General features: G+C 44.6%; 1 protein-coding gene across 1 annotated transcript; it reads left to right on the forward strand.

Annotated features, from left to right (window-relative positions):
• The first annotated feature begins 8,288 nt into the window (after nt 1–8,288).
• On the forward strand, nt 8,289–23,908 carry SLC10A2 (solute carrier family 10 member 2). The gene is made up of 6 exons (XM_028725658.2): nt 8,289–8,790; nt 12,370–12,488; nt 17,576–17,664; nt 17,748–17,923; nt 20,895–21,052; nt 22,224–23,908. The coding sequence occupies exons 1-6, from the start codon at nt 8,351–8,353 to the stop codon at nt 22,391–22,393; spliced, it is 1,152 nt and encodes a 383-aa protein (XP_028581491.2). The 5' UTR covers nt 8,289–8,350; the 3' UTR covers nt 22,394–23,908.
• Nucleotides 23,909–24,345: the final 437 nt, after the last annotated feature.

Genomic DNA, 24,345 nt, shown 5'->3' on the forward strand with positions numbered 1-24,345 from the left:
CAGCCGAAAAGGGAATACAACGACATGTGCAAGTCTGTGTTGCTTCACAACTTGGAGTAAGTGTTGGTGCTGACCTTTAAAGCCCTAAGCGGCCTCGGCCTAGTATACTTGAAGGAGCATCTCCACCCCCATCATTCAGCCCAGACACTGAGGCCCAACGCCGAGGGCCTTCTGGCACTTCCCTGTTTAGGGAAGTTTTTAATGTTTGATCTTTTATTGTGTTTTTAATGTTCCGTTGGGAGCTGGCCAGAGGGGCTGGGGAAACCCAGCCAGATGGGCAGGGTATAAATATGATGATGTTGATGATGATGATGATGATGATGATGATGACGATGACGATGATTATATTGCAAAAGTGTACATGGGGTCCATCCAGACACAATTAGCAGCACCCACCCAATTGCTCTTCTGCTGTGTGTTGGCCAAGACTACATTCAAGCTTCTCAGGCTGCTTCCTGACCAATGTTTAGTGTGGAATAGGTGCTCTTCATGCATGCAGACATTCCCAAGAGTCATAGAATCACAGAATCTTGGAGTTGGAAGGGACCCAAGGGTCATCTAGTCCAACCCCCTGCAATGCAGGAATCTCAGCTAAAGCATCCATGACAAATGGCCATCTAACCTTTGCTTAAAAACCTCCAAAGAAGGAGAGCCCACCGCCTCTCGTAGGGGTCTGTTCCACAGCTGAACAACTCTGACCGTCAGAAAGTTTTTCTGAATGTTTATTCGGAACCTCATTTCTTGTAACTTGAAGCCATTGGTCCTACCCTCCAGAGCAGGAGAAAACAAGCATGTTCCCTCCTCCATGTGACAGCCCTTAAGATATCTGAAGATGGCTATCATAACTCCTCTCAGTCTCCTCTTCTCCAGGCTAAACATGCCCAGCTCCTTCAAGCGCTCCTCATAAGGCTTAGTTTCCAGACTCTTGGTCATCTTGGTCTCCCTCCTGTGCACACGTTCCAGCTTGCCAACATCCTTTTTAAATTGTGGTGCCCAGAATTTCAAATGTTCCAGCTTTGGTCAGACTAAGGCACAATAGAGTACTATTACTTCGCTTGATCTGGACACTATACTTCTGTTGATGCAACCTAGAATAGAGTTAGCCTTTTCTGATCCTGTTGACACTGTTTAAGAACTTTTCTTATTCCCAGCATAACTTCATTGCCAACCCCAAATGTATTGCTTTGCTTTCCTTTGGACCACATCAGTGAGACCGAGAGGGAGGGGCTCTTGTCATCTGCGCAGCCCAGGACCTCCATACACACTGCCCAGGCTTGCACCCCAGAGAGGTAACTTCAGTGCTGCAAATGAAGCAAAAACAACATGGGAGGCAGCAATTGTCTGCAGCCATAACAGGCACTGTAACTTTCCAATGGCTTGACGTCACCCCTCCATTGTCTCCCGAGACAGACGGATGACAATTATTATATTTGGGGATGGGGCAGAGGGAGGGTGAAACAAGCATGAATCCAACACTTTGTCACATTAGAACCGTTTCCTAAAAGCCAGTCTTACTTTTATAACTGCCTACCATGCAGATCAAATAGGGACTAGACCAAACTAAATGGGGTCCTCTTTAACAAGGGCCCCTAAGACAGCCCCTGCCAGGTTGAAGGTGCAGGGCATGGCCCAGGTCTTGTCTGTATGGCCCCACAATCACACCAGGCCGTTTGATTGGTGGGGGCCTATAAAAGCAGCAGCATGACGTGGCTGCGGCACTTGCTTTGCGCTGCCAAACACCCACCCTCCCGTCCCTATTAGTAGGCGTTGCTGCTTCGGCCTTGCTTCGAATATTGGTTGGTCTCCTGTTTTGGAACAGGGGCTGGGTAGGAATTTTTCCATTTGGCAAATTGGCAGTGGTCTCTTGGTTTTCGCCTACCCCCTTAGCAATTGTCACAACTTTGTAAGGTTTGGTGGTTAGGCATTGGCTTATTGAAGTGTGTGGGAGAGGAGATGTGGCCATCACCTGCCCCTCCATGAATAAGGGTATTACGGTAAAGGAATCTGGGGGTCCTGGACCTCGTCCGAAGTCTGCTTGAGGGGCTAGGGCCATGCCAGGACCACAGGAACCCCAGTTGTGCCAATAAAGTTGTGGCCTAAATTTTGCCCATTAACTTAAACCAAAATTACGTGTCAGTGTGAAGTTATTTACTTGGGGGCCTCGGGGCACAAATGTTGGGACTGACTGAGAGCAACGGATCCCCTGGAACCCTCCCAAAGACCAGAATTACGGTAAGCACCTTACTGACTGGTGGTCAAGAAGGGGCATATCAAATAGTTTCCTCATGCTGCTTTTATCTCTCTCACATACAAAACTTCCCTTTCCAGTAGTCTGTTTGCTTCTCTTTTCCGTTCTTGTTTATCCCCCACCCAGCTTTCCAGAATTAATTGCTGCCTTTGCAGTTAAAGATTTGAATGAAGGAGAAGGTGCTTTAATTGAATTCTGGAGAGATTACACACCATTAGTTTCAGGCTACCTTGCGAAATAACAGAATCAAGGTCTTAACATCAAATTACAGCGTGTTTGGAGTACACAAAAAGCCACTATACAAGCCAATTTGTCTGGTAAAATACAGTGCATCAATAAGATCTAATTGGCGCTCGTGACTCAGATTAATTGGCTGCGGTATCTTGAAGCTAGCGTGATGGATTTATTTTAATTACGGATGCAGCTTAAGCTATTCTCTCTCTCTCTCTCTCTCTCTCTCTCTCTCTGTGTGTGTGTGTGTGTGTGTGTGTGTGTACGCATGCATAGCTCTTATTCTTATTCTTTAGGTTTCTACCAGCCTTAAGTATTGGCACACGATACACTATGAAAGCCAGACAATGGAAACATAAAGAGGAACCTCTGCATACCCTCCAACATTCCTCCGATGAAAATAGGGACACTTCCAGCTCCCCCAACTGATCCACCTTCAATTCACATTTTTTGTCCCTCCAACATCTCTATCCAAAGCGCAATTTAAGGTGGAGATGGAGTTTAGCCTACATGTTTAATGACTTTGTGGCAAGACATCAAGTAAGCTGCATGTAACCCAGTACCTAAAAATGGCAAATTACAAAGGTATGTGTCAATTGGCATGTTAGTTTTACTCCTACCAAACTTTGCAAGGAAAACAATTACAAACCAAAATTTTGCTGGAGAGCATTGGCCATAAGTTTCTATGCATTCTAATGAAACCACATTATATTGTTTTGCTCAAAATTAACAGTAAAAATTAAGATACTTTACTGAAAGAAACAGAATTTTAAAAACAAGCAGTCATGCATATACTCATTCCCCTGGTATCTCATGAAAGGTTCTGAAATTTGGCTCAATAGGCCTAGGTGAATCTTCCCTATCAAGTAAAACTGTAACTTTTCAAGTAAAGGCTGGGTTAATTTGCATAGTCTATTACATGACAAAGTCCAAGGTTGATACTTACTAGGGAAAATGAAAATGCCGGCTTTTATTAAAGTATTCCAATCCAATAAAATGATTTGAAAACATTAACGTCTACAGTTATGACATGAGTCATATTTCTTTGACTTCAGAAATATGGAGTGATGTACCTTACAGCTATTTAACCAATAAGCTTTGAGGTCACTTTGACAGTTCAGTTGCCAAAAGGCCAAAAATTACATTCTTGGTAATCATTTAGTATCGGCCTCGTAATCATTGATGGGCGTAGATGCGGTAAATCTGGGTTTCAGGACACTTTTTTCATAACACCAAGATGATGTGGTTGTCTGTTAAAAAACTTGAAATGTGCTCAAAGACAGTTAGATGGCAGCATAGGGCAAATCCGCTTATCACACAAATTGTGATTACAATCATGACAAAATGAAACTACGGTTGCATTTCTTCTAGCACACAAAGCCAAGATGGAACTCGAGTTGTCCCAGAGTTTTCCCACTCTCTGGGACTCTGCACGGAATGACAATATTTCTTTGTTGAAACTCTAGGCAGAGACAGAGAACAGTGCAGCTTCTTATGACATATGACCTCTTAAGCCAAGTGGGCTGAAGCCACTACACAAACTTCCTAGCAAGTGGGAAACTGTTGCTTACTGGGAGGATGAGGCAGCAGACAGGTTGGTGTGGTGCAAACACGTGGCAGGAGCTCGAGATCGGCTCCACCAGTGCATTTTCACTGTGCTGACCTCCCTGCCTTTTCACCTCTCTCCTTCCTGGTAGCAACAGTGCCCCATCTGCTGGAAAGCTAGTTGTAGCAGCTCCCCAAACGCACACACACAACTGACAAGCCACTTCTGGTCCCAGCATTCTTAGTTCCTGCCTGTGTTTTCAGTTTGCTTGCAGAAGTCAACAGAGAAGCCAGTTTGCACCACGATACTCCTGGTTTCTCTTCCACCCTTTTCGAGGTCCCATTTCCCTCCCCCCCACCAAAAAAAAATAGCTTCAGAAAATCTCCCAACCCTCTGGAGAATATTGTGGGGTAGGAAGGGGCTGTAGGGAAAACAGAGGAAGAATAAACCTTAACTCCAGGTAAGGGACGCGGGTGGCGCTGTGGATTAAACCACAGAGCCTAGGACTTGCCGATCAGAAGGTCGGCGGTTCGAATCCCCATGACGGGGTGAGCTCCCGTTGCTCGGTCCCTGCTCCTGCCAACCTAGCAGTTCGAAAGCATGTCAAAGTGCAAGTAGATAAATAGGTACCGCTCCGGCAGGAAGGTAAACGGCGTTTCCGTGCGCTGCTCTGGTTCACCAGAAGTGGCTTAGTCATGCTGGCCACATGACCTGGAAGCTGTACACCGGCTCCTTAGGCCAGTAAAGCAAGATGAGCGCCGCAACCCCAGAGTCGGTCACGACTGGACCTAATGGTCAGGGGTCCCTTTACCTTTACCTAACTCCAGGTAAATTTAAAGGCTGCTTACTCTTAAGAGGGCCTTCTCAGTGGCTGCTCCCAGACTCTGGAAATCCCTCTCTGCAAAAGCTAGAATGGCTCCCTCCTTGTTGGTCCTTCCACTGGCAGGTGAAGACTTTCTTGTTCCAACAGGCATTTGGGAATTGACCGCTTTTAATGAAAAAGCTGGTGTCGTGCTGTGTTTCTTGTAATGTTATGTTTTAAAAAGAATTTATGCGTGTATATAGTTTTAGTTCTATCTGTGTTTGATTTTTAACCTGAAGCACCACTTTAGCTAATGGGGCCTCCTGCTGCTGCCGCACCGCCGAAGCACAATTTCTGTTCTCATCCTGAAGCAAAGTTCTTAACCTAAAGCAATATTTCTGGGTTAGCGGAGTCTGTAACCTGAAGCGTATGTAACCTGAAGCGTATGTAACCCAAGGTACCACTGTAAATATAAATGAAGAAGAGGAAGAGGAAGAGGAAGAGGAGGAAGAAGAAGAAGAAGAAGAAGAAGAAGAAGAAGAAGAAGAGGAAGAAGAAGAAGAAGAAGAAGAAGAAGAAGAAGAAGAAGAAGAAGAAGAAGAAGAAGAAGAAGAAGTTGCTTAACTAGAATTTTCATTAACTGTTCCTATGGTTCCATGTTACACATATTTATGAGCTTTGCCATGTGGAATCTCAGTAAGACCTTCTTCAGAGAAAATTGTTCAACAGCTGGGTGGACACTACAAGCTTATTATTTTGCTTATGAAGGTGGTATTATCCCCAGGTCCCTCTCTTTGCTTTTGCCTAGCTGTAGAGCAATTTCACTTGCAGACCCACCTTTAGGTTTGAATTATAGTATGTGTTGCAGCAACCTCTGTATTAACCACTGCCCTACAGATACCCATCGTCGTTGCCAGCAAGGTTATCTGAGGGCAGCAGTATATTCGTTACAGATAAGACTGTAATTACATAACTATATATTTTATTTAATTATCTTCTAATAAGACTCTCGTTTTTGTTAAGTGAAAAAGTCAGCTTTGCAAACTTAGGCAAAAATAAATTCTTCAAAATAACTGCATTTCAACTCACAGCATCCAATGTTCAAGATCACAAACAGCCTTGAAGTCAGAAAACATTACCCTTGCATTCTTTTGTCTGCTAATCTTCTGCAATATTTCCACTATCAATTCCGTAGAGACTTGCTGTTCCTCTTCGCAATTCACTTGTTCTTATAAAATTATTTAACTTTTACACCTGCCATCTGACAAAGATGTCTCCATAACAGCACCTCCACCTTTAAGCAATTGCTTTATTTCATAAAAGACCCATGCTAACTTGATAACTTTTTTGCTTGGATGCCAAGAGAAAATGTTTTCATCAATTCAGCACTCAGTCTATTCTTGCGAAGCAATTGTGACCTTTTCCCCACCCTCCCCCAAAAACTTCACTGCAACCATTTTTTAACCCAACAAGCATCTTATCCTCTAAATAAAAGATAGGGAAAGGTCCACTGTGCATTTTTACAACGATCAAGGAAGGCCTTGCACGCTTTGGACAAGCACAAAACACTGCTTTATTAATACTAATTATTCGTAGTTATATGAACCGTGCAATGGAACACCTGGTCGTAACAGCAAACATAAAAATATTCCACAGTTCTACAAATCTGTCTGTACTCCTCCCAAACTGCTTTTCCAGAGAGATCCTGCCTGAAACATGGGAGGCTACTGGGTTTGGCAAATCTGTAATTATTATTATTTTTTAAATCATCTTCCAATAGAAGCGGATGGTTGTTTCCTGAATTCCCTTCACCATAGTGGTTTTTAGGCCTGGCTCTAGGTTTGGGGGAATCCTCAGCAGGGATAGGAGAATCTGTCAATTTCAGTTTCCCTCAGTTCCTTGTGTTCCTCATTCTTAAGTTCAGTCCTTTATATTCCCACATCAGTTGGTGATTTTGAAAAGTCCTCATACAAATCCATCAGCATTTTAGTGCAAATTCCTCCTACATTTTTGTATGCAATTTTGCTTAACATGTGATTACGAACTTAATTTGTTCCAGAGATCCTTTCTTAACCTGAAACCGTTCTTAACCTGAGGTACCACTTTAGCTAATAGGGCCTCCCACTGACGCTGCACGGTTTCTATTCTCATCCTGGGGCAAAGTTCTTAACCCGAGGTACTACTTCCGGGTTAGTGGAGTCTGTAACCCAAAGTGTTTCTAACCTGAGGTGTTTGTAACCCGAGGTACCACTGTATTATTATTATTATTATTATTATTATTATTATTATTATTATTATTAATATACCGCCTTATACCTGGAGGTCGCAGGGTGTTTCACAGAATAAAATCAAAATATAAAACCACAAAATACATAATCAAAATAAATACAACCCAATAACACACACACACCCCCAAGGTACATAGGATGTCAATCAAATCAACCAAAGGCCTGGTTAAAAAGGAATGTTTTTGGCTGGTGCCTAAAGGTATATAAAGAAGGCGCCAGGTAAACTTCCCTAGGAAGAGCATTCCATAGACAGAGAGCCTCTGCAGACAAGGCCCATTCTCGTGTTGCCACCCTCCAGACCTCTCAAGGAGGAAGCCACAAAGAAGGGCCTCAGATGTTGATCTAAGGGGACACAGGGCAGATCTGTGAGTGAGGAGCTCCACCGCACACTGCCCCTGCCTTTGCTTGGAGACCCCTGAATTCCAACTGCAGCCAAGGACAACAGTCATACGATATCACCAATTTTCTCAGGTAGTCAAGAAGATTATCGTGAATGCCAACACGCTGCCCTTACCTTTATGCAATGTAGTCAAAACAGGCAATCTTCCAGGAAAGATAATTTCAATAATAAACCTTGTGTACAAAGAGACACAAACATGAATACGTGAAGAAGACCATGGGAGAACGAAGGACGCGTTTCACCTCAACATTTCAGAATAAGACAAGGAGACACAAACCACCTATCATTGTATTTTTCAGCTGGAAATATTAGGGTTGGGTATGAGGACACTGTTGCCCTTTGGATGTTGGGTGACAAGCCCTACCAATCCATGCTTCCTGGAAATGATTGGAATTATAGTCTTGCAATAACTGGAGGGGACTAAGTTGGGGAAAGCTGCTTTAAAGTGTGGCATATCACATTAAGTTAAATGAAAAACAAAGCAAGGCAAAGAAATAAATATGAGAAAGTAAGCCCTTAAGAGGTCCTCGTGATCCTCATTTCACTATATTCGCTATTCCTTCCTGATGGCCCTTGTGTTTAAATATTAAAATTAAAAATTGGCCTGAAGTCAAATTTAGGGATAAATGATTGATTCAAAGTGTCTGTATATTCATTTGTACAACTGGAATGTTGTGACTCAGCAGTTGTTCTCAGCTCTAAACCTTGACAGCGGCCAAGTTCAAGTGTTTATTTAGCACTTTATTGCCCCTTGTCATTTAAAAATGAACTGCTTTGAGTTACTAGCATCCATACAGAGTTTAAGAGGTTAGCAGAGTGTTTCGTTGCTGTAACAATGCAGGACCACCTTTCAAGCACAGCAAGCATCTTGACCTCTCAATTTTTGACAACTCAGCCAACTCCGAATTTTTCATATTGCTCTGCCAACGCCACGATTTGCAATGGCACATCCTGTGTGCTATCTACTGATGATTACAACAGAGTTTTGAGCACCATTTTAAGCACCGTCCTAACAATCTTGTTGGCAATGGTGATGTTCTCCATGGGCTGCAACGTGGAGCTGAAGAAATTTCTAGGACACATTAGAAGGCCATGGGGCATAGCCGTAGGCTTCCTCTGCCAGTTTGGAATTATGCCTCTGACTGGTTTTGTGCTGTCGTATGCCTTCAATATACTTCCTATACAAGCTGTTGTGGTGATCATCATGGGCTGCTGTCCTGGTGGAACATCTTCCAATATTTTAGCTTACTGGGTAGACGGTGACATGGACCTAAGGTAAGAGATATTGGCTTTCAACGGAATTGCCTCCTTCCCTACAGACCCTCTCAGGTGCTAATGTTGGTGGAGAGTGTCCTTTTGGTCATTCCACTGCCCTCAGAAGCTCAGGAGGTTGCAGTCCAGGAGATGGCATTCTATGTGGCAGCCCCTAAGTTGTGGAACTTCCCACAGAGTTGCATCCAGCACTTTCATTATATAACTTTTGGTGAATGCTGAAGATACATCTGTTCTCCTTGGATTTTTACTCTTGAGATGTATATGTTTAGGATCCACCTTATTTTGTTAAGCTTAAGTTCTTTTAAACTGCTTTTCATATTGTATAGTAATGTGTTTTAATGCTAATGTTGTGTTTTCATTGTTCTAACCCATGCTGGGATGTTAGGGTGAAGGACAGGTAATGGAATAAATTTAATAAAGATGATGATGATGATCAGATACCTGGAACAGGAATAGCCTCTAAGGTATCTCACGCAAATCCTTCCCTGAATTATAGTGCCAACTCTGTATACATTAATTACTGAAAAATTATTGTGGCGTGAAGCCACACAATCCAGAAAGCTGCTTGGAACTTGCCTGCATCATGGCTCCATAGAACAGCAAACCTTGATGCCGCACGGCAAACTTACGCTGAACTTCCCAGAAGGGAGAAACCCATACAAAGCTGCTGGATGTATAGAGCTACTAATAAGGTTATCTGGAATGTGTCTGTTGATGATGAACGATTGCATGCTAGTCCATCGGTAAACATATTTTGGGTTGGTATTATCTACTGAGGCTGCTATTCCAGGCTCACCTGCAAAGTTATTGACTCTAACGCCACAGTTACAGCAGCAAGGGCAGATAGAGAAGTATGTTGTTGTTGTTTAGTCATTTAGTCGTGTCCGACTCTTCGTGACCCCATGGACCAGAGCACGCCAGGCACTCCTGTCTTCCACTGCCTCCCGCAGTTTGGTCAAACTCATGCTGGTAGCTTCAAGAACACTATCCAACCATCTCGTCCTCTGTCGTCCCCTTCTCCTTGTGCCCTCCATCTTTCCCAACATCAGAGTCTTCTCTTCTCATGAGGTGGCCAAAGTATTGGAGCCTCAGCTTCATGATATGTCCTTCCAGTGAGCACTCAGGGCTGATTTCCTTAAGAATGGATACGTTTGATCTTCTTGCAGTCCATGGGACTCTCAAGAGTCTCCTCCAGCACCATAATTCAAAAGCATCCATTCTTCGGTGATCAGCCTTCTTTATGGTCCAGCTCTCACTTCCATACATCACTACTGGGAAAACCATAGCTTTAACTATACGGACCTTTGTTGGCAAGGTGATGTCTCTGCTTTTTAAGATGCTGTCTAGGTTTGTCATTGCTTTTCTCCCAAGAAGCAGGCGTCTTTTTAATTTCGTGGCTGCTGTCACCATCTGCAGTGATCATGGAGCCCAAGAAAGTAAAATCTCTCACTGCCTCCATTTCTTCCCCTTCTATTTGCCAGGAGATGATGGGACCAGTGGCCATGATCTTCGGGGGGGTTTTATGTTGAGCTTCAAACCATATTTTGTGCTCTCCTCTTGGTGGCTATTCCATTTGACCTCAGCCTGACTTTGAAATAACAGGAGAACCCACTACAGTAGTAGTAGTAGCAGCAACAGCTATTAACAATAGATTCCACTGTCATTTGGAGCACACATTTTCCCACCTAAAGTTTTTTTCCAAATTAGTATTTGTCCTGGAGTTTATCCGATGGGACAAAAAGCAATATAAGGGGAAAATAGGAAAATGGCACAGGGGGTGGGAATGGTAAGTCATTCTTTCCCCCAGGACTGCTGCCTTGATCTGATTCAGCAACCCCTGAGACTGTTTTGAGCTTTTTTGGGGGAGGTGCAGCAGATCCCACGGCATGCCTCCCAGTGTCTTGAGTAACTTGGCTCTGAAAGAACTTTTCCCCCACCCTAAAATGCTAGGCATATCCTTCGTGAGACAAACCATCCCATCAAGGCCATCACCTCCACACCTTGCTTGAGAGCTTTCAGCAGCATCTGACTGGCTGCTTTGAATCAAATTACTTTAGATTGGGAAGAGACCTTGAAGGTCGTATAGTAAGACACACACACACACCCAGTTCAATTTCACATCAGTGATGCCGGTCTCTTTCGGCAGAGGCTGATCAGCCACTATCAGAGACGCAGTGCTAGCATCCCTGAGTGACAGAGGCTGACTAGACTCTGCTTAAACGCCTGCAGTGAAGGAGAGCTTCTGTTCCACTGCTGAACAGTTCCTATCCTTGGGACATTTCTCCGAATGTCTAGTTGAGATCTGCTTCCTGGCCATTTCCACCCATGCATTCTAGCCCTGCCCTCTGTGGCAACAGATAAGAATCCTGCGCCATCTTTTCTGCAGGACAACCCTTTCAATATTTGAAGACAGCTGGAATATATGAGGTGTTGTTGTTATTAATCTCATGCGGCACAACTCTGCATCGGGGCCCATCCTAATGCACACATTTGTCTCAGACCTGCTGGACTACCAAGTTGCCTTTGAAACTCCGTAGCTCAGGCAGGACATTTAAAAACAAAGCAAAACACTATACGGTGCAAATATTCATCCCACTCCAAAGATCCTCAGACCCACAAGGGCTGTTTCACAGGTGATCCACAGTGCCGGCCAGATGGCTTGCCAGGGAGAAAGGTCTTCCATATGGAATGCATATGGAGAAACATACAAACTTATGCCTGCAATAACATGTTGCTAGAGCTTGTCTTTTGTCTCCCACACATCCCTTGTGTTTTCTGCACCAGGGCAAAGGAGTTTCCCTGGAATACTTTTGTAATAAAAATCTGTACCCACTTCCAACATTAATGGAGAACGGGAGTAAATTCCTTCTTTTTCCCCCCAGTCTGGCAAAAGACTGAATTGGCCTGCTTTTAAATAATGCCATATTTAAACACTTTCTGTGATCCTATAATCTCTGCACGGAAATAAATTCTATTGTTTTCAGTGGGTTTTATTCCCAGGTAGGTGTGCTTAAAGACTTTTGGCCACCATCTTTAAACTTCAATTCTGGCATTTACCAGTTTTGACTTTTTTTTGTAGCCAAGAATTTAATTTTCTCAGAACCAAAGGCTTCACGTTCTAACTTGGCATCCTCTTGTGACTACCCACCTAATCCTATCAAACAGCATTCCTTCCTCAGTGCTCACAAGACTGAAGGGACATAAAACCCCACTGAGCAAATATAGTGCAAACAACCCAGAAGCAGCTCTCAAGGTTCCTGTACTTTTCAGATGACCCTGCTATAGCATACAAGTTCTTCCAAGGGCCTTATGCGGAAGAGGAGAGAATAAGACCACCTCCAACTGCTTTCAACCAGCAACCTCCTTAAACCAGCCTCCAGGTGTTTTGGACTACAACTCCCATGAGCCTCAGCCAGAACACAGTTGGTTGGCATTGTAGTCCAAAACACCCACTCCAGAGCCATAAGAACCAGCCTAAGTCTGTGCTGAGCCTCCATTTAAAAGCCGGGGACTCACCAACGCAAAAAGTATTTGTAGCTTGCATGGTACAAACAGTAATTGCAACCAACTCTCTTGCAGCATCAGTATGACAACATGTTCAACTTTGCTGGCCATGGGAATGATGCCACTATGCCTCTTCCTTTATACCAAAATTTGGACAGACTACAGTTCCCTTTTAATCCCCTACGACAGTATCGGTAAGTTACATTTGTTCCTTCTCCCACAGCAAACATTCTCTTATCACACATCTGCAGGGCTCCATGCAACTGAGTTCTTGCGTTGTGTGTCGAGACCCCGCAGCCACCCCCTCGTTGGAAATAACTCACACAAGGACACAGATATTAGGTTTATGTTATTGGGTAAATTTTGGCCACAACTTTATTGAATTACAGAATGTGAGCGGTATTGGCTTAGGCATTGATTGGACCTGACTATATCTGACTCCTGCCCATTGTGCAGGAAGTCCAGTAAGGGTAAGCCACCGGTAGGGGGAGCCCTTTTGATGTGAACCAACTCAAGCTCCCCCTGGTGTTCCCATCGGGGTCGTGTCAAGGCCTTAGCCCCCCAGCCGGGCTTCAGACTAGATCAACACCCCCGGATTCCTTTAACGGAATACCCTTAAGCATGGAGGGGCAGGTGATGGCCACACCTCCCCTCCCCCACACAAGGTCAAACAATGCCTAACCCTAACCCTAACAAAGTTGTGGCGATTGCTACGAGGTAGGCAAAAACCAAGTGGCTAGTGCCAATTTGCCAAGTGGAAAAATTCCTACCAGGCCCCTCGGACAACCAAGGTGACCAACCGAAGTCCATAGCAAGGCCATTGCCTAACCTGCAAAATAGGGAGGGAGGGCGGGTGATTGAGGAAGCGAGCCAAAGAGGAAGTCCTCTGGCTCGCTCCTCTGTTTAAATGGCCCCGGCCATGCCCCTACGGCCAGTGGATTGGCTGACCGGGCTCTGACATGGCTGGGATCCCCCAGGCAATGGGGGACAAAGTCCCCCGCCCCCGGTGGGGAGTGGGTGGCCATGCGGTCCACCGCAACTCCTCCCCACTGGGAAGTGGAGTGGATCTAGCGGAAGCCATCACAGTGAGTCCCATTTGTGCAAGGGGACTTTTGCCCCCTCTCCCCCGAACCTGGTCAGGAGAACCCCCAGAACAGCAAACATGGCAAGATGGGACACCCAACAAGCAGAAATGCTTTGGCTGGTGGAACACTAGCTGTAGCATGACATTGAATTCCACCATAAGTCTACAATGCCAATGCACCATTGACCTCTACACTCAGAAGTGTAGAGCACCTCTGTAGTGCTGAATGAGGGGTTGGTGAGTGTGCTGCTTCGTCATTTCCCATTCCCTCACTCCAGATGTGCACACTTATTTGAGCTTCCAGGGTAGCTTCCTCCTAGGCTACACAGTCTGCGCTGGCACAATGTAGGATGGTCCCTCACAATAAGGACCAGAGTGCCCCAGGCTTTTGCCCAGAATGTGTCTTACATTTCCAGTGGTGCCCTTGTAAGTTCAGTTAAGACAGCATCAATGCACACTTCTGTTTTTTGAGGGGATGTGTATCTATGTCTCCACATTATCAATCAACATCCTTTGTGGAAATGGAATGATGGTACTGATAACATTTGAAGTTTAAATGCTCAGTAGAAGCTGGACTAGGGGACGCGGATGGCGCTGTGGGTAAAAGCCTCAGCGCCTAGGGCTTGCCTATTGAAAGGTCGGCAGTTCGAATCCCTGCGGCGGGGTGCGCTCCCGTTGCTCGGTCCCAGTGCCTGCCAACCTAGCAGTTCGAAAGCCCCCCCAGGTGCAAGTAGATAAATAGGTACCGCTCTGGCGGGAAGGTAAACGGCGTTTCCGTGTGCTGCGCTGGCTCGCCAGATGCAGCTTTGTCACGCTGGCCACGTGACCCGGAAGTGTCTCCGGACAGCGCTGGCCCCCGGCCTCTTAAGTGAGATGGGTGCACAACCCTAGAGTCTGTCAAGACTGGCCCGTACGGGCAGGGGTACCTTTACCTTTTTAGAAGCTAGACTGAGTTGCACCCTGCAGAGTTGCACCCTGACATTTCCAACAGGTGCAAAGATCTCCACAAAATTTACTTCAATTCTGGGATGAATTGTGGGGTGCATTTGTAAGGGCTCCCAGATTTCATGTGGGATGAGATAAAATCAGCAAGAAAAGACATGCTAAACTTATGTTTTAACTAAATGAACGTGGAATAGCCATTGTGCCAAGAAAACACAAAACAAACTAATATATGTTTCCAAAAGAACATGGAAGATAGGGAGAATTGTGTGACAAGCAAACTATTATAAATAGACAGGTATGTTTATATCAAGAATCCTTTGTACAAGACTGTGATGGAAAGACTATCTTCTGGGCCCCTTAACAGATCTGAAGAACAGGCTGGTAGCCAATGTGACCATTAGTATAGTTTGTGGCCAGTGATATTATTCATATACTTAAAACCAAAAGATCATGCCCAGACTGTCAAGTTACCATGTACAAAAAATAAATAAATGTGCAAGCTCTGTCCACAGTTTTTGCTAGCAGAAAGTCCAAACAGGTTGGTAACACAGGCATTAGATGTGGAGTGCTGAAGATTGCTACCAACAAATTCAGATGCTCACTTGGATGTGTTCTGCACCAAACATAATATCATAATGCAGCCATAGCAGAAGTTCTGGGAAAAACAAGCAATCTATATAGTTCTGCACATGTGGTGATAAAGCTTCTTGTGAAACTGATCAAGCAAGACAGTGTGTTATGGAATGTTCAGTTGCTAAGGAAACTAAACAGGTTGCAGTCCAGCTTCTGTGAGGAGATGGGAATATCTTAGTGTGACTGGAATTAAAACCTCACCCGTATTCAGATTGCATATTTGGAACAGGTTCTAGGCTGTAGGGATGCTATGGAATTGGAAGGGGTTAGACACAAGGAATGTGGAGTAGCCAAGAGGGAGCATGAAGAAAGGGTAAGTAGAGAATGAGACTTGGGGAAAATAAGGACAGAAAAGAATCAGCTGAGGCAAGGAGCTAAGAAAGCTCTGAAGAAACTTCACAGCACTTGATAGGCATGGGCTGTATATTATAAGAATGAGAAGAGGAATTTTATGGCTGGTTAGGTGATAGGGTGTTGAAAGGAAGAGGAACAATGTAGTCAGTGGCCTGGAAAGCAAGAATGTGAGAAACAATGAAAGGGAGAAAGGGAGACTGGAAGAAACCTCAAAGGGTCTAGGAAGAAAGTGGGAAGGACTTTGTGGGTGTCAATGGGTTATAGGTTTGCTTGGTGTAGAGTCTAAGCTGTAGTAAGGGAATTCCAGCAGTTGTGGCTTTTGTTTTTAGCAGACCTTTGCAACTGAGCAACTCTAAAAAGGCAATAAGAATGGAGCAATTTCACATATTGGCTACAGCTAACCAGTCAATTCTTTGGGTATCATTTTCTGGTCAACATTTGTTGCCTTGGGATCCAAAATTGCCTTCAGATCTATACCATTCTACTACTAAGGCATGCTGTGTGCATGGCACAATAATGGGACGACAGTATTACTCTCTTCCAAGAACCACTTCCAAGAACCAAGAAGCCATTTGTTTACCGTATTTTTCGCCCTATAGGGCGCACCGGCCCATAGGATGCACTTATTTGGGGGGGGGAGAAAGGGGGGGAAATTATTTACCCTCCCCAAGCACCAAAGAGCAAAGAAGCCAGGACAGCGAGCGGGATGGATCCCGCTCACTGTCCTGGCTTCGTTTTTAGCCTCGGGGCTGGGGGTCCGGGAGCGAAGGCGAGGTTGCGCAACCTCGCCATCGCTCCCGGAGCTTGCGGGGCTGGGGGCGGGGGAAGTCCGAGCTTCCCCCAACCCCAGCCCCCAGAACGGGTCCGAGAGCGATGGCGAGGTTGCGCAACCGGATCCCCAGTTGTGCCCAGCTTCGCCATCGTTCTCAGAACTGGGGGCGGGGGAGGCCTGAGCTTCCCCCGACCCCAGCCCTCAGAACGGGTCCAAGAGCGATGGCGAAGTTGCGCACAGCTCACCATAGCTCCCGGAGCTTGCCAGGCTGGGGGGATAGCTTCCTGAAGCCTGGAGAGCGAGAGGGGTTGGTGCGCACCGACCCCTCTCGCTCTCCAGGCTTCAGCGAAAGCCTGCATTCACCCCATAGGACGCACACACATTTCCCCTTCATTTTTGGAGGGGGAAAAGTGCGTCCTATAGGGTGAAAAATACGATAATTTTTTTCTTCTTCTTCTGAGAAACAAAATACCCTTGAATGCCACACAACGAGAGAAGCTTTAAACTAGTGCCAGCTATAGAAGTAGAACCCCAAAGGCAAAAATCAATGCTTCACAGCATTGTAAAAAAAGAAAAGGTATGCCACAGAATGACAACGATTAACCACGGGGCAAATAAAGCTGTATTTTTGTTATCCAGCTGGGTGAACGTGTGACTTTTTATAGGCTATCAAACACAGAGCCAGCATGGTGCAGCAGGCAGTTGTCAGGACTTTGATCAGCGGCACCGTCTCAGGCATGGCAATCCCTGGGTGACCCTGTTAAGGCAATCCCTCGCTCTGTCATCCACAGGAAAATCCCCACCTACACAGCCATGAGCTTCCTGAATGAGATAATTGATTAATATTTGATCCTTCAAGGTAGAAAAGACAACTATGTGTGAGAAAGCATGGGAACTGAAATAAAGGGCGCAGGGAGCTGCCTTATGCAGAATCCAACCATTGCTCCATGCCAGAGTTCCACCTGACATTACGGGGGGGGGCTCATCGCATGTGCATGACATCACATGTGTGACACACCATGCGTGTCGGGAGGAGACCACGAGACCATGAGGAGGCCCAGCCCCTCAGGATTGGTGGGGCTCAGCCCTATTGCCACATACTTTGGGAGTGAGGTGTCCCCATCCCCACAGAGCTGGAGCCTATTCTCCATGCAGCTTAGTATTGTCTACACAGATTGGCAGTGACTCTCCTAGGTTTAAGGCAAGGAGTATTTCTTAGCCCTACATGAAGAGGCCAGGGACCTTCTGATGTTTAGAAGACATCTGAAGGCAGCCCTGTTTAGGGATGTTTTTAATGACTGATGTTTTAATGTATTTTTAATCTCTTGTTGGAAGCCACCCAGAGTGGCTGGGGAAACCCAGTAAGTAATAGATTGTTATATTATTATTATATATTGACCCCTTCCCCAAACTTGCATTGAGATCGCATTGTTTGGACCTCACCCTTCTCAAGCAAAGAGTTCTGTGCCCAACCTGTCCTCTTCTCCTTCCAGGCATTTCACTAGTAGCACTTGTCATTCCCGCTTCGCTCGGAATATTTTTTAAGCATCGATGGCCCGCAAAAGCTAAAATCGTACTCAAGGTAAGGTGTGACATTCCCCAAATGCATATCCAAGAGCTACCCAGAAATGTCAAGGTGTACTGACCTTCTCTTTCCTCCCTCAGATTGGTTCCATTGGTGGTGCAGTTCTCATAGTGCTCATAGCTGTGGTTGGGGGGATATTGTACCAGGGCTCCTGGACCATCACTCCTGCACTCTGGATTATCGGAGCCATCTTCCCATTCGCTGGCTATTCGGTGGGGTTTATTCTGGCTCGCATAGCTGGCCAGTCCTGGCACAGGTAAGGCTCCAGAATACAAGAATGGAACAGCTTCTGTTTCCTTCAGGCTTGATGTATACACACACATTGGAGTAATGCTTGCAAATGCACCGCAACGGTTTTGGAACGCTCCAAACATGTTGCAGAACATCTCGTTTTTTGCCATTTTCTGACACACAGCTCTTCTGCAGCTACAAAGCTATAAGAAATACTTTTGTAAAGTTGTTCCTCAGCATCCCCACTGCGGCAACATTTCGCAAGCTGTGCCCAATCCACTTATCTGGTGCTGTGCACAAGCAAATTTGTCTTCTCATTTCCTGGGAGCTGACTAATGGCTTCAACACAGAGAGGTGACTGGCAAGTCCCTCAGTGATTACCCAAAGGACGTCCCATTAGTTTGTGCTGTAGAACAGAGATTTGCAAAGGCCAGTCAAGTTGAGAAGGCACATCAGGGACTTAAAGACATGCGTGGGCAGACAGCACCCTGTTTTAAAGGCCTCAATATGCATACAGGTCCGAGCAGCCGCAAGGTACCTGAGCGGAATGGCAATATAAGATGCGCTTCGCAGCAGAGTCAGGAAGGTCACTTACTGCTATATCTGCAAATTTAATGTCTCGGTCTTTCTCCCTGTTTTGCAATGTACACTGACACAAAATACATTGATGCAGTAGGATACTAGTCACACATTCATGCATCACGTAATTGACTCTGGATCAGCTCAAGGTGAAGCCGCCCAGGGCCAATTTCAAGGTGTGCATTCAGAATGCAAGTGAGCTATTTTAGGTGAGGTTGCTCAGCAGGGAAGTTCACACCGATTCTTAAAGAACCCACCGTCCGCCATTCAAACTATTTCCATCTTGCCCTTGGTCAATTGCAGAGGGAGCTAACATGGCGCTCTCCGAGCGTTGATGGGAGTACAACTGCCAGCAAGCATTGTCCATGGTCTGGGTCCTGGGATGTTGCATGTTGTAGTCCAACAATCTCTGGAAGGCATACAGATTGGCTGCCCCTGGTCAAATGACTGGAGAAATATCCAGTGCCTTCCTTGCTCACTTCGCCAGCCTTCCTATTATTCCAGTCATATCGTTGAGCCCTAGGGTACGGAGTTAAGAGAATGGGAGTGCAATCCTATGCATGCTAACTTGGGATTGATCCCCACTGATTTCAGTGGGTCTCACTGCCCAATACAGTGGTGCCCCGCAAGACGAATGCCTTGCAAGACGAAAAACTCGCTAGACGAAAGGGTTTTCCGTTTTTTGAGTCGTTCTGCAAGACGAATTTCCCTATGGGCTTGCTTCGCAAGATGAAATGTCTTGTGAGTTCTTGCGAGTTTGTTTCCTTTTTCTTAAAGCCGCTAAGCTGCTCAGCCGTTAATAGCCGCTAAGCCGCTCAGCCGTTAATAGCCGCTAAGCCGCTAATAGCCGCTAAGCCGCTAATAGCCGTGCTTCGCAAGACGAAAAACTGCAAGACGAAGAGACTCGCGGAACGGATTAATTTCGTCTTGCGAGGCACCACTGTATGCACCCAAAGCATTGCATCCTGAGACTTCCAGCAGTCGAAATTTACCTAGTGTATTGCAAACTGAGTAGGTCTACTTTTGCACCACTTTTTTCAGTGTGTGAAATCTCTGGTTTGTTCTGGCCACGCGCAGATTAATGAAATGTAGCCCATAAACATAATAGTGATGCAGGCAAGCCAGGCTCATTGTTTAAATATATAACATGAGGACAATTTCTAAAGTGTGTATGTCTATTTAAAATTTATTGTATAGCCCTAGGTAAATTTAATCATTTTACTTAAACAACAACATGATGATAATACTGCCAGTTCAGAGCTGCTCCCAGCCTACCCAATCATTGCTCATATTTATTTTATTTATTTTACAAATTTTATATACCGCTAGATGGGAAGAAAACCTCTCAGCAGAAGTGCAATTGGCTGTCACACTATCAGGAACACAGTGCCTTTTCAATGTGTACATCACATTATGTTCTGTCAGCACTAATGTGTGCGACATAGTCATGTCACATTCATTATAACCCTTGTGGAAGGTACCTTTTTATGACCTCGTTTATTTTTCTTAATTGATCTTTTAATTAGCTTTGAAATGCTTTTCAAGCTATATATTTTCATGAAGAAAAATATAATGTTGTAAAGTTATGGTTCTATAACACAAGTAGACCATGGTGTTGTTGTTGCTGTGACATGGCTAAGTTGTTTTAAAAAGCTTTTAAAAAATAGATAAACCAAACATATTATATCTTTATGACTTTATAGTATATAATCGCTCTTTCATTAAAGAGAAATTATTTTAGTGCTCATTAAAATGTTAATGTAAGGAATAGATCAATCGGACCATTAAGAAGTGCTCACCGCAGAGATTGTGATCAATATATGCTAAGCTTTGATAAGTTTACTATCTCAATAGGGCACGACCTATGTTAAAACCCCAACCTTTTATAAAGGTGGTGCTAAAGGCATCTATACCTGTTGAGATTCTTGCATATATACAAGTAGCGAAGTTACAGGGAAGCAGGCAGAGGGCCTTCTTGGTAGTGGCACCCTCCCTGTGGAACACCTCCCAGGAGATAAAGAACTACATAACTTTAAGAAGACATCTGAAGGCAGCCATGTATCAGGAAGTTTTTAACGTTTGATGTTTTATTGTTTTGATATATCCTGTTAGCCGCCCAGAGTGACTGGGAAAACCCAGCAAGAAAGGCGGGGTATAAATGATAAAAATTATAATTATTATTATAATTATTATAATAATTATAATAATAATTATTATTAAATATGAGAATGTTTGGATGATGGCGTTGTGCAGATTCACCATAAAGAGAGAGTGAACGAGATGTGGTGATTTCACAGTAAGAACTTAGGGTGGGGAGTGAAAGCACCCTAAATCTCCTTATGTGGTTGTCTGTGTGTGTGTGTGTGTGTGTGTGTGTGTGTGTGTGTGTGATTTTTTAATAATGTCGTTTCTTTTAGGTGTCGTACTGTAGCTCTGGAAACGGGGATGCAGAATACTCAGCTCGCTTCCACCATAGTACAGCTCTCATTCAGCCCAGAACAATTGGAGCTGATGTTTACTTTCCCTCTCATCTACAGTATTTTCCAGCTAATACTTGCAGCAATGTTTTTGGGAGGTAAGCCACCCTATGTACACCCCATTCTAATCTCTCTCCCCCCACTTTTTCTCAGTTTGCATTAGAACAAGGGTTTTTACTCCATTTCTTTTAACATACTCTCTCTCTCTCTCTCTCTCTCTATATATATATATATATATAGTTAAAAACAATAACCAAACAGAACAAGAAACTCTGACTTTGTCAATACAATACTGCTCATAAATGAATTAACAAATCCAAGAATCATCAAGGTTGCAAACCGTACAAGTAAATTGCCTTGTGCTCCCCCATTCTCCATATAAACAAGAGGCCAATATGATCAGTTTGGATCAAAACAGGCCACAACTCTATTGAATACAGATGAAAGATGTTTGGCTTGGGCATGGGGCAATTGAAATACTTCCGGCCTGCCCCCTGGAAGTGACGTGTAGGTCAATCCAGGCGGGGGTTCGTAAGACTTACATCAAACAGGGTCGCCCCCACAGGGACCACCGTCTGGGGGAGTGCCTTTGGCCCTGGCCCTGCCTGGGCACATGGACATGACCACTCTCCCCAGATCCTTTTAACGGGATACCCCAGCCTTTGGAGGGGCAGGCAGAGAATACAACCTCCCCTCCATCCAAGACAAAGGATCGCCCCCAAAGGGGTGAGTGGACTTGGCTGCCAATCCAGTTGCAACCTTTGCTGTTGTCCAACAACGTAAGCAGAATATGTCACCTGGCTCAGCTCAAACAATAAATCATGAACACTAGTCTTGAGATGAAATTACGGCACAACCTTAAGTTGTGTGCAGTGTATCATCTTAATGACTCATCTGCACCATGCATTTAAAGCAGTATCATGCCACTTTAAACAGCCATGGCTTTCCCCAAAGAATCCTGAGAACTGTGGTTTGCTAAGGCTTCTGAGAGTTGTTCGGAGACCCCAGAGCTACAATCTCTGGGAAGAGAGGTTGGCTGTTAAGCACTCTTCCACATTAGCAAGCAATACCAGCCTTAACAACAACAGTGCACTATTAGCTATATCTTCTCAGAAGGAAGTCCCATTTAGTTCAGTGGGGCTTACTCATGGGTAAGCGAATACCAGATCACAGCCCAGCTCTTCCTTGATACACCAAGTTTGGTTAAGTGCTGAAATGCTTTCAATCCTGTCTATTATGACCTTTGACATGTCATGCCAATGTTGTTAGTCTACCAGGTGCACAAAAGGTATTTTGCTGATCCAGACTCGACCGACGAGGAGAACGAACCTGAATCAACGCAGGAGCCAACACACAATATGATGAATGGAGGATTTACTTTGGAAGAGGGAGGAGGAGGAGAGAAGCACGTGTCAGCAACTCCCAATGGAAGAGTATAGCCTTGAGAAGGCTGGCTGATGGCAGGCTGGGAGAGAAACATTGGACTGTGGGGAACAAGTCCCTCTTGAGATGGCCATGCTGTATGGTCTGTACTCCCTCCATGCGAAGTAAAAGTGTAAATATGTGAATAGACCATATTTCTTAAAGCTACAACAGTTCCACCCCATCTTCAATTCTCCAAAGGAGCACAGACCCTGAATGGGGACCAAGACACCTGGAATTCCATGCACAGCTTGGCAGGGATTAGGGTGTCCGATAACACTATTTAGAAATAAATAAATAAATAAAAACATTAAATAAGTGGCTAACTATTTAATGCTCTCCTATGGCTGTAGATTATAAATACCATTAAATCTAAAATCAGTTGGTTAGAGCATCATGCTGATAATGCCAAGGTTGCAGGTTTGATCCCCATATGGGGTAGCTGCATAGTCGTGCACTGCAGGGAACAGGACTAGCTGATCCTCAGGGTCCCTTCCAACTCTACAATTTATGGCTTCATTATCATTAATCACCACATAATGATCTCTGTCAAAGAGTTGTCGACAGAAAATGTTCAGTTCACCATCTCCTCACCGGAAGTCCCAATCAATGAGTTTCATAGGGAGTAAGAGGTTATTAAGACCTTTCGTGCGTGCACCTACAAAGTAGTCTGGCCAGCATGAACACTGTTCATGCATGTGCAGAGTCTTGGAGTTGTACATTCCAAGCCACAGAAGAACTGGGAAATGACGCTTGATGCAGCTGATCATTACAGGGCAGACAAATTCATATTCCAAACCATTATCACCATCATCAACAACAATAACATCACTGGTTTATGAATCACTATCTAAACAACTATCACTAACAACTTCAGCAATACTCCTCTCTCAAATTAAGCCCTGAATTCCCTGAACTTTTAAAGTTGAGGCACATTGCTTTAGCATCTCCCACTTCACAGATTGGTTACAGGTGGTTCATTCTAAGCAAAGAATGGTGGATAATCCCTCCAGTCCAAATTCATTGTTTCCAAATCATAGGAGCCAACTCCTAGGAGCCAAGATCCCTTGGCCCCCCAATAAATTATTTGAGGGGGCTTGTCTCCCCAAAGTTGATAGGCACTGCCATTCAAATGGATATGCAGACACCGCATCTTGTGATTACTTGGGGCCCCTCAATATTTTATTCAAGTTGACACCTCTGATTCAAAACCAATGCTGCTTTTTCCAGGGAGAAAAATTGTCTACTGTTTGTGGAATGCTCTCCCCATGGATGTTTGTCTGGTGCCTTCATTGTACAGTTATATGCATCAGGCAAAAGAGTTCCTCTTCAACCAAGCCTTTGGCTGATGAACAGTCTATGACCTTTTAAATGTGTTTATGGGGGGGGGGGAGGGTAATGGTTTGTTTTGTTCTTGTTTTTATTATGTACTTTGTGGTTTTATTCTGTATTTTTATGCTGTAAATCTCCCCGAGATCTTTCTGTGAAGGGCAGTCTACAAATTTAATAAATAAATAAATAAAATAAAGAAATACCGTAGACAGAGGACTTTTTGCTTCAGAGATTCTTAGCCAAAGCTCTAGCACATGGAAAAGATCAATTAACCCACTTCTGGGTGCTGTGATTTAATGTGGCAACGTTATTGCTCTGCATTTTCTATTTAAAATATGCATTTGGCAAGCACAGCTTAAATGACGAATTCTAAGCAGCAAGCATGCTATTTTCCACGATTCAGGAAAAAAGAATGTGCCAAAAGCAGAGCATAGAATGAGTTGCCGTTGTGGGACAGATGTTGAAAAAGAAATGCCATATTCTGCACCATATGCCAGAGTGTGCAGAAACTCTTTCGCCACATGAGTGCACAGCACTTTGCAGAATTTGCTCCCTTAAATCATCCATAGCATTGCATGTCTCAGAGCAACTGTCCTAGTAAGCCAATGCCTGCTGTGTACAACCCTGAAAAAATTAA

The sequence above is a fragment of the Podarcis muralis genome, chromosome 4 (genome assembly GCF_964188315.1).
Source record: "Podarcis muralis chromosome 4, rPodMur119.hap1.1, whole genome shotgun sequence".
Lineage (NCBI taxonomy): Eukaryota > Metazoa > Chordata > Lepidosauria > Squamata > Lacertidae > Podarcis > Podarcis muralis.

Coding starts and splice junctions, on each gene's coding strand:
- SLC10A2 (XM_028725658.2), top strand. CDS start 8,351: ATGCAGGACCACCTTTCAAGCACAGCAAGCATCTTGACCTCTCAATTT. Junction 12,489..17,575: donor AATCCCCTACGACAGTATCG/GTAAGTTACATT, acceptor TTCTCCTTCCAG/GCATTTCACTAGTAGCACTT. Junction 21,053..22,223: donor TGCAGCAATGTTTTTGGGAG/GTAAGCCACCCT, acceptor CAATGTTGTTAG/TCTACCAGGTGCACAAAAGG.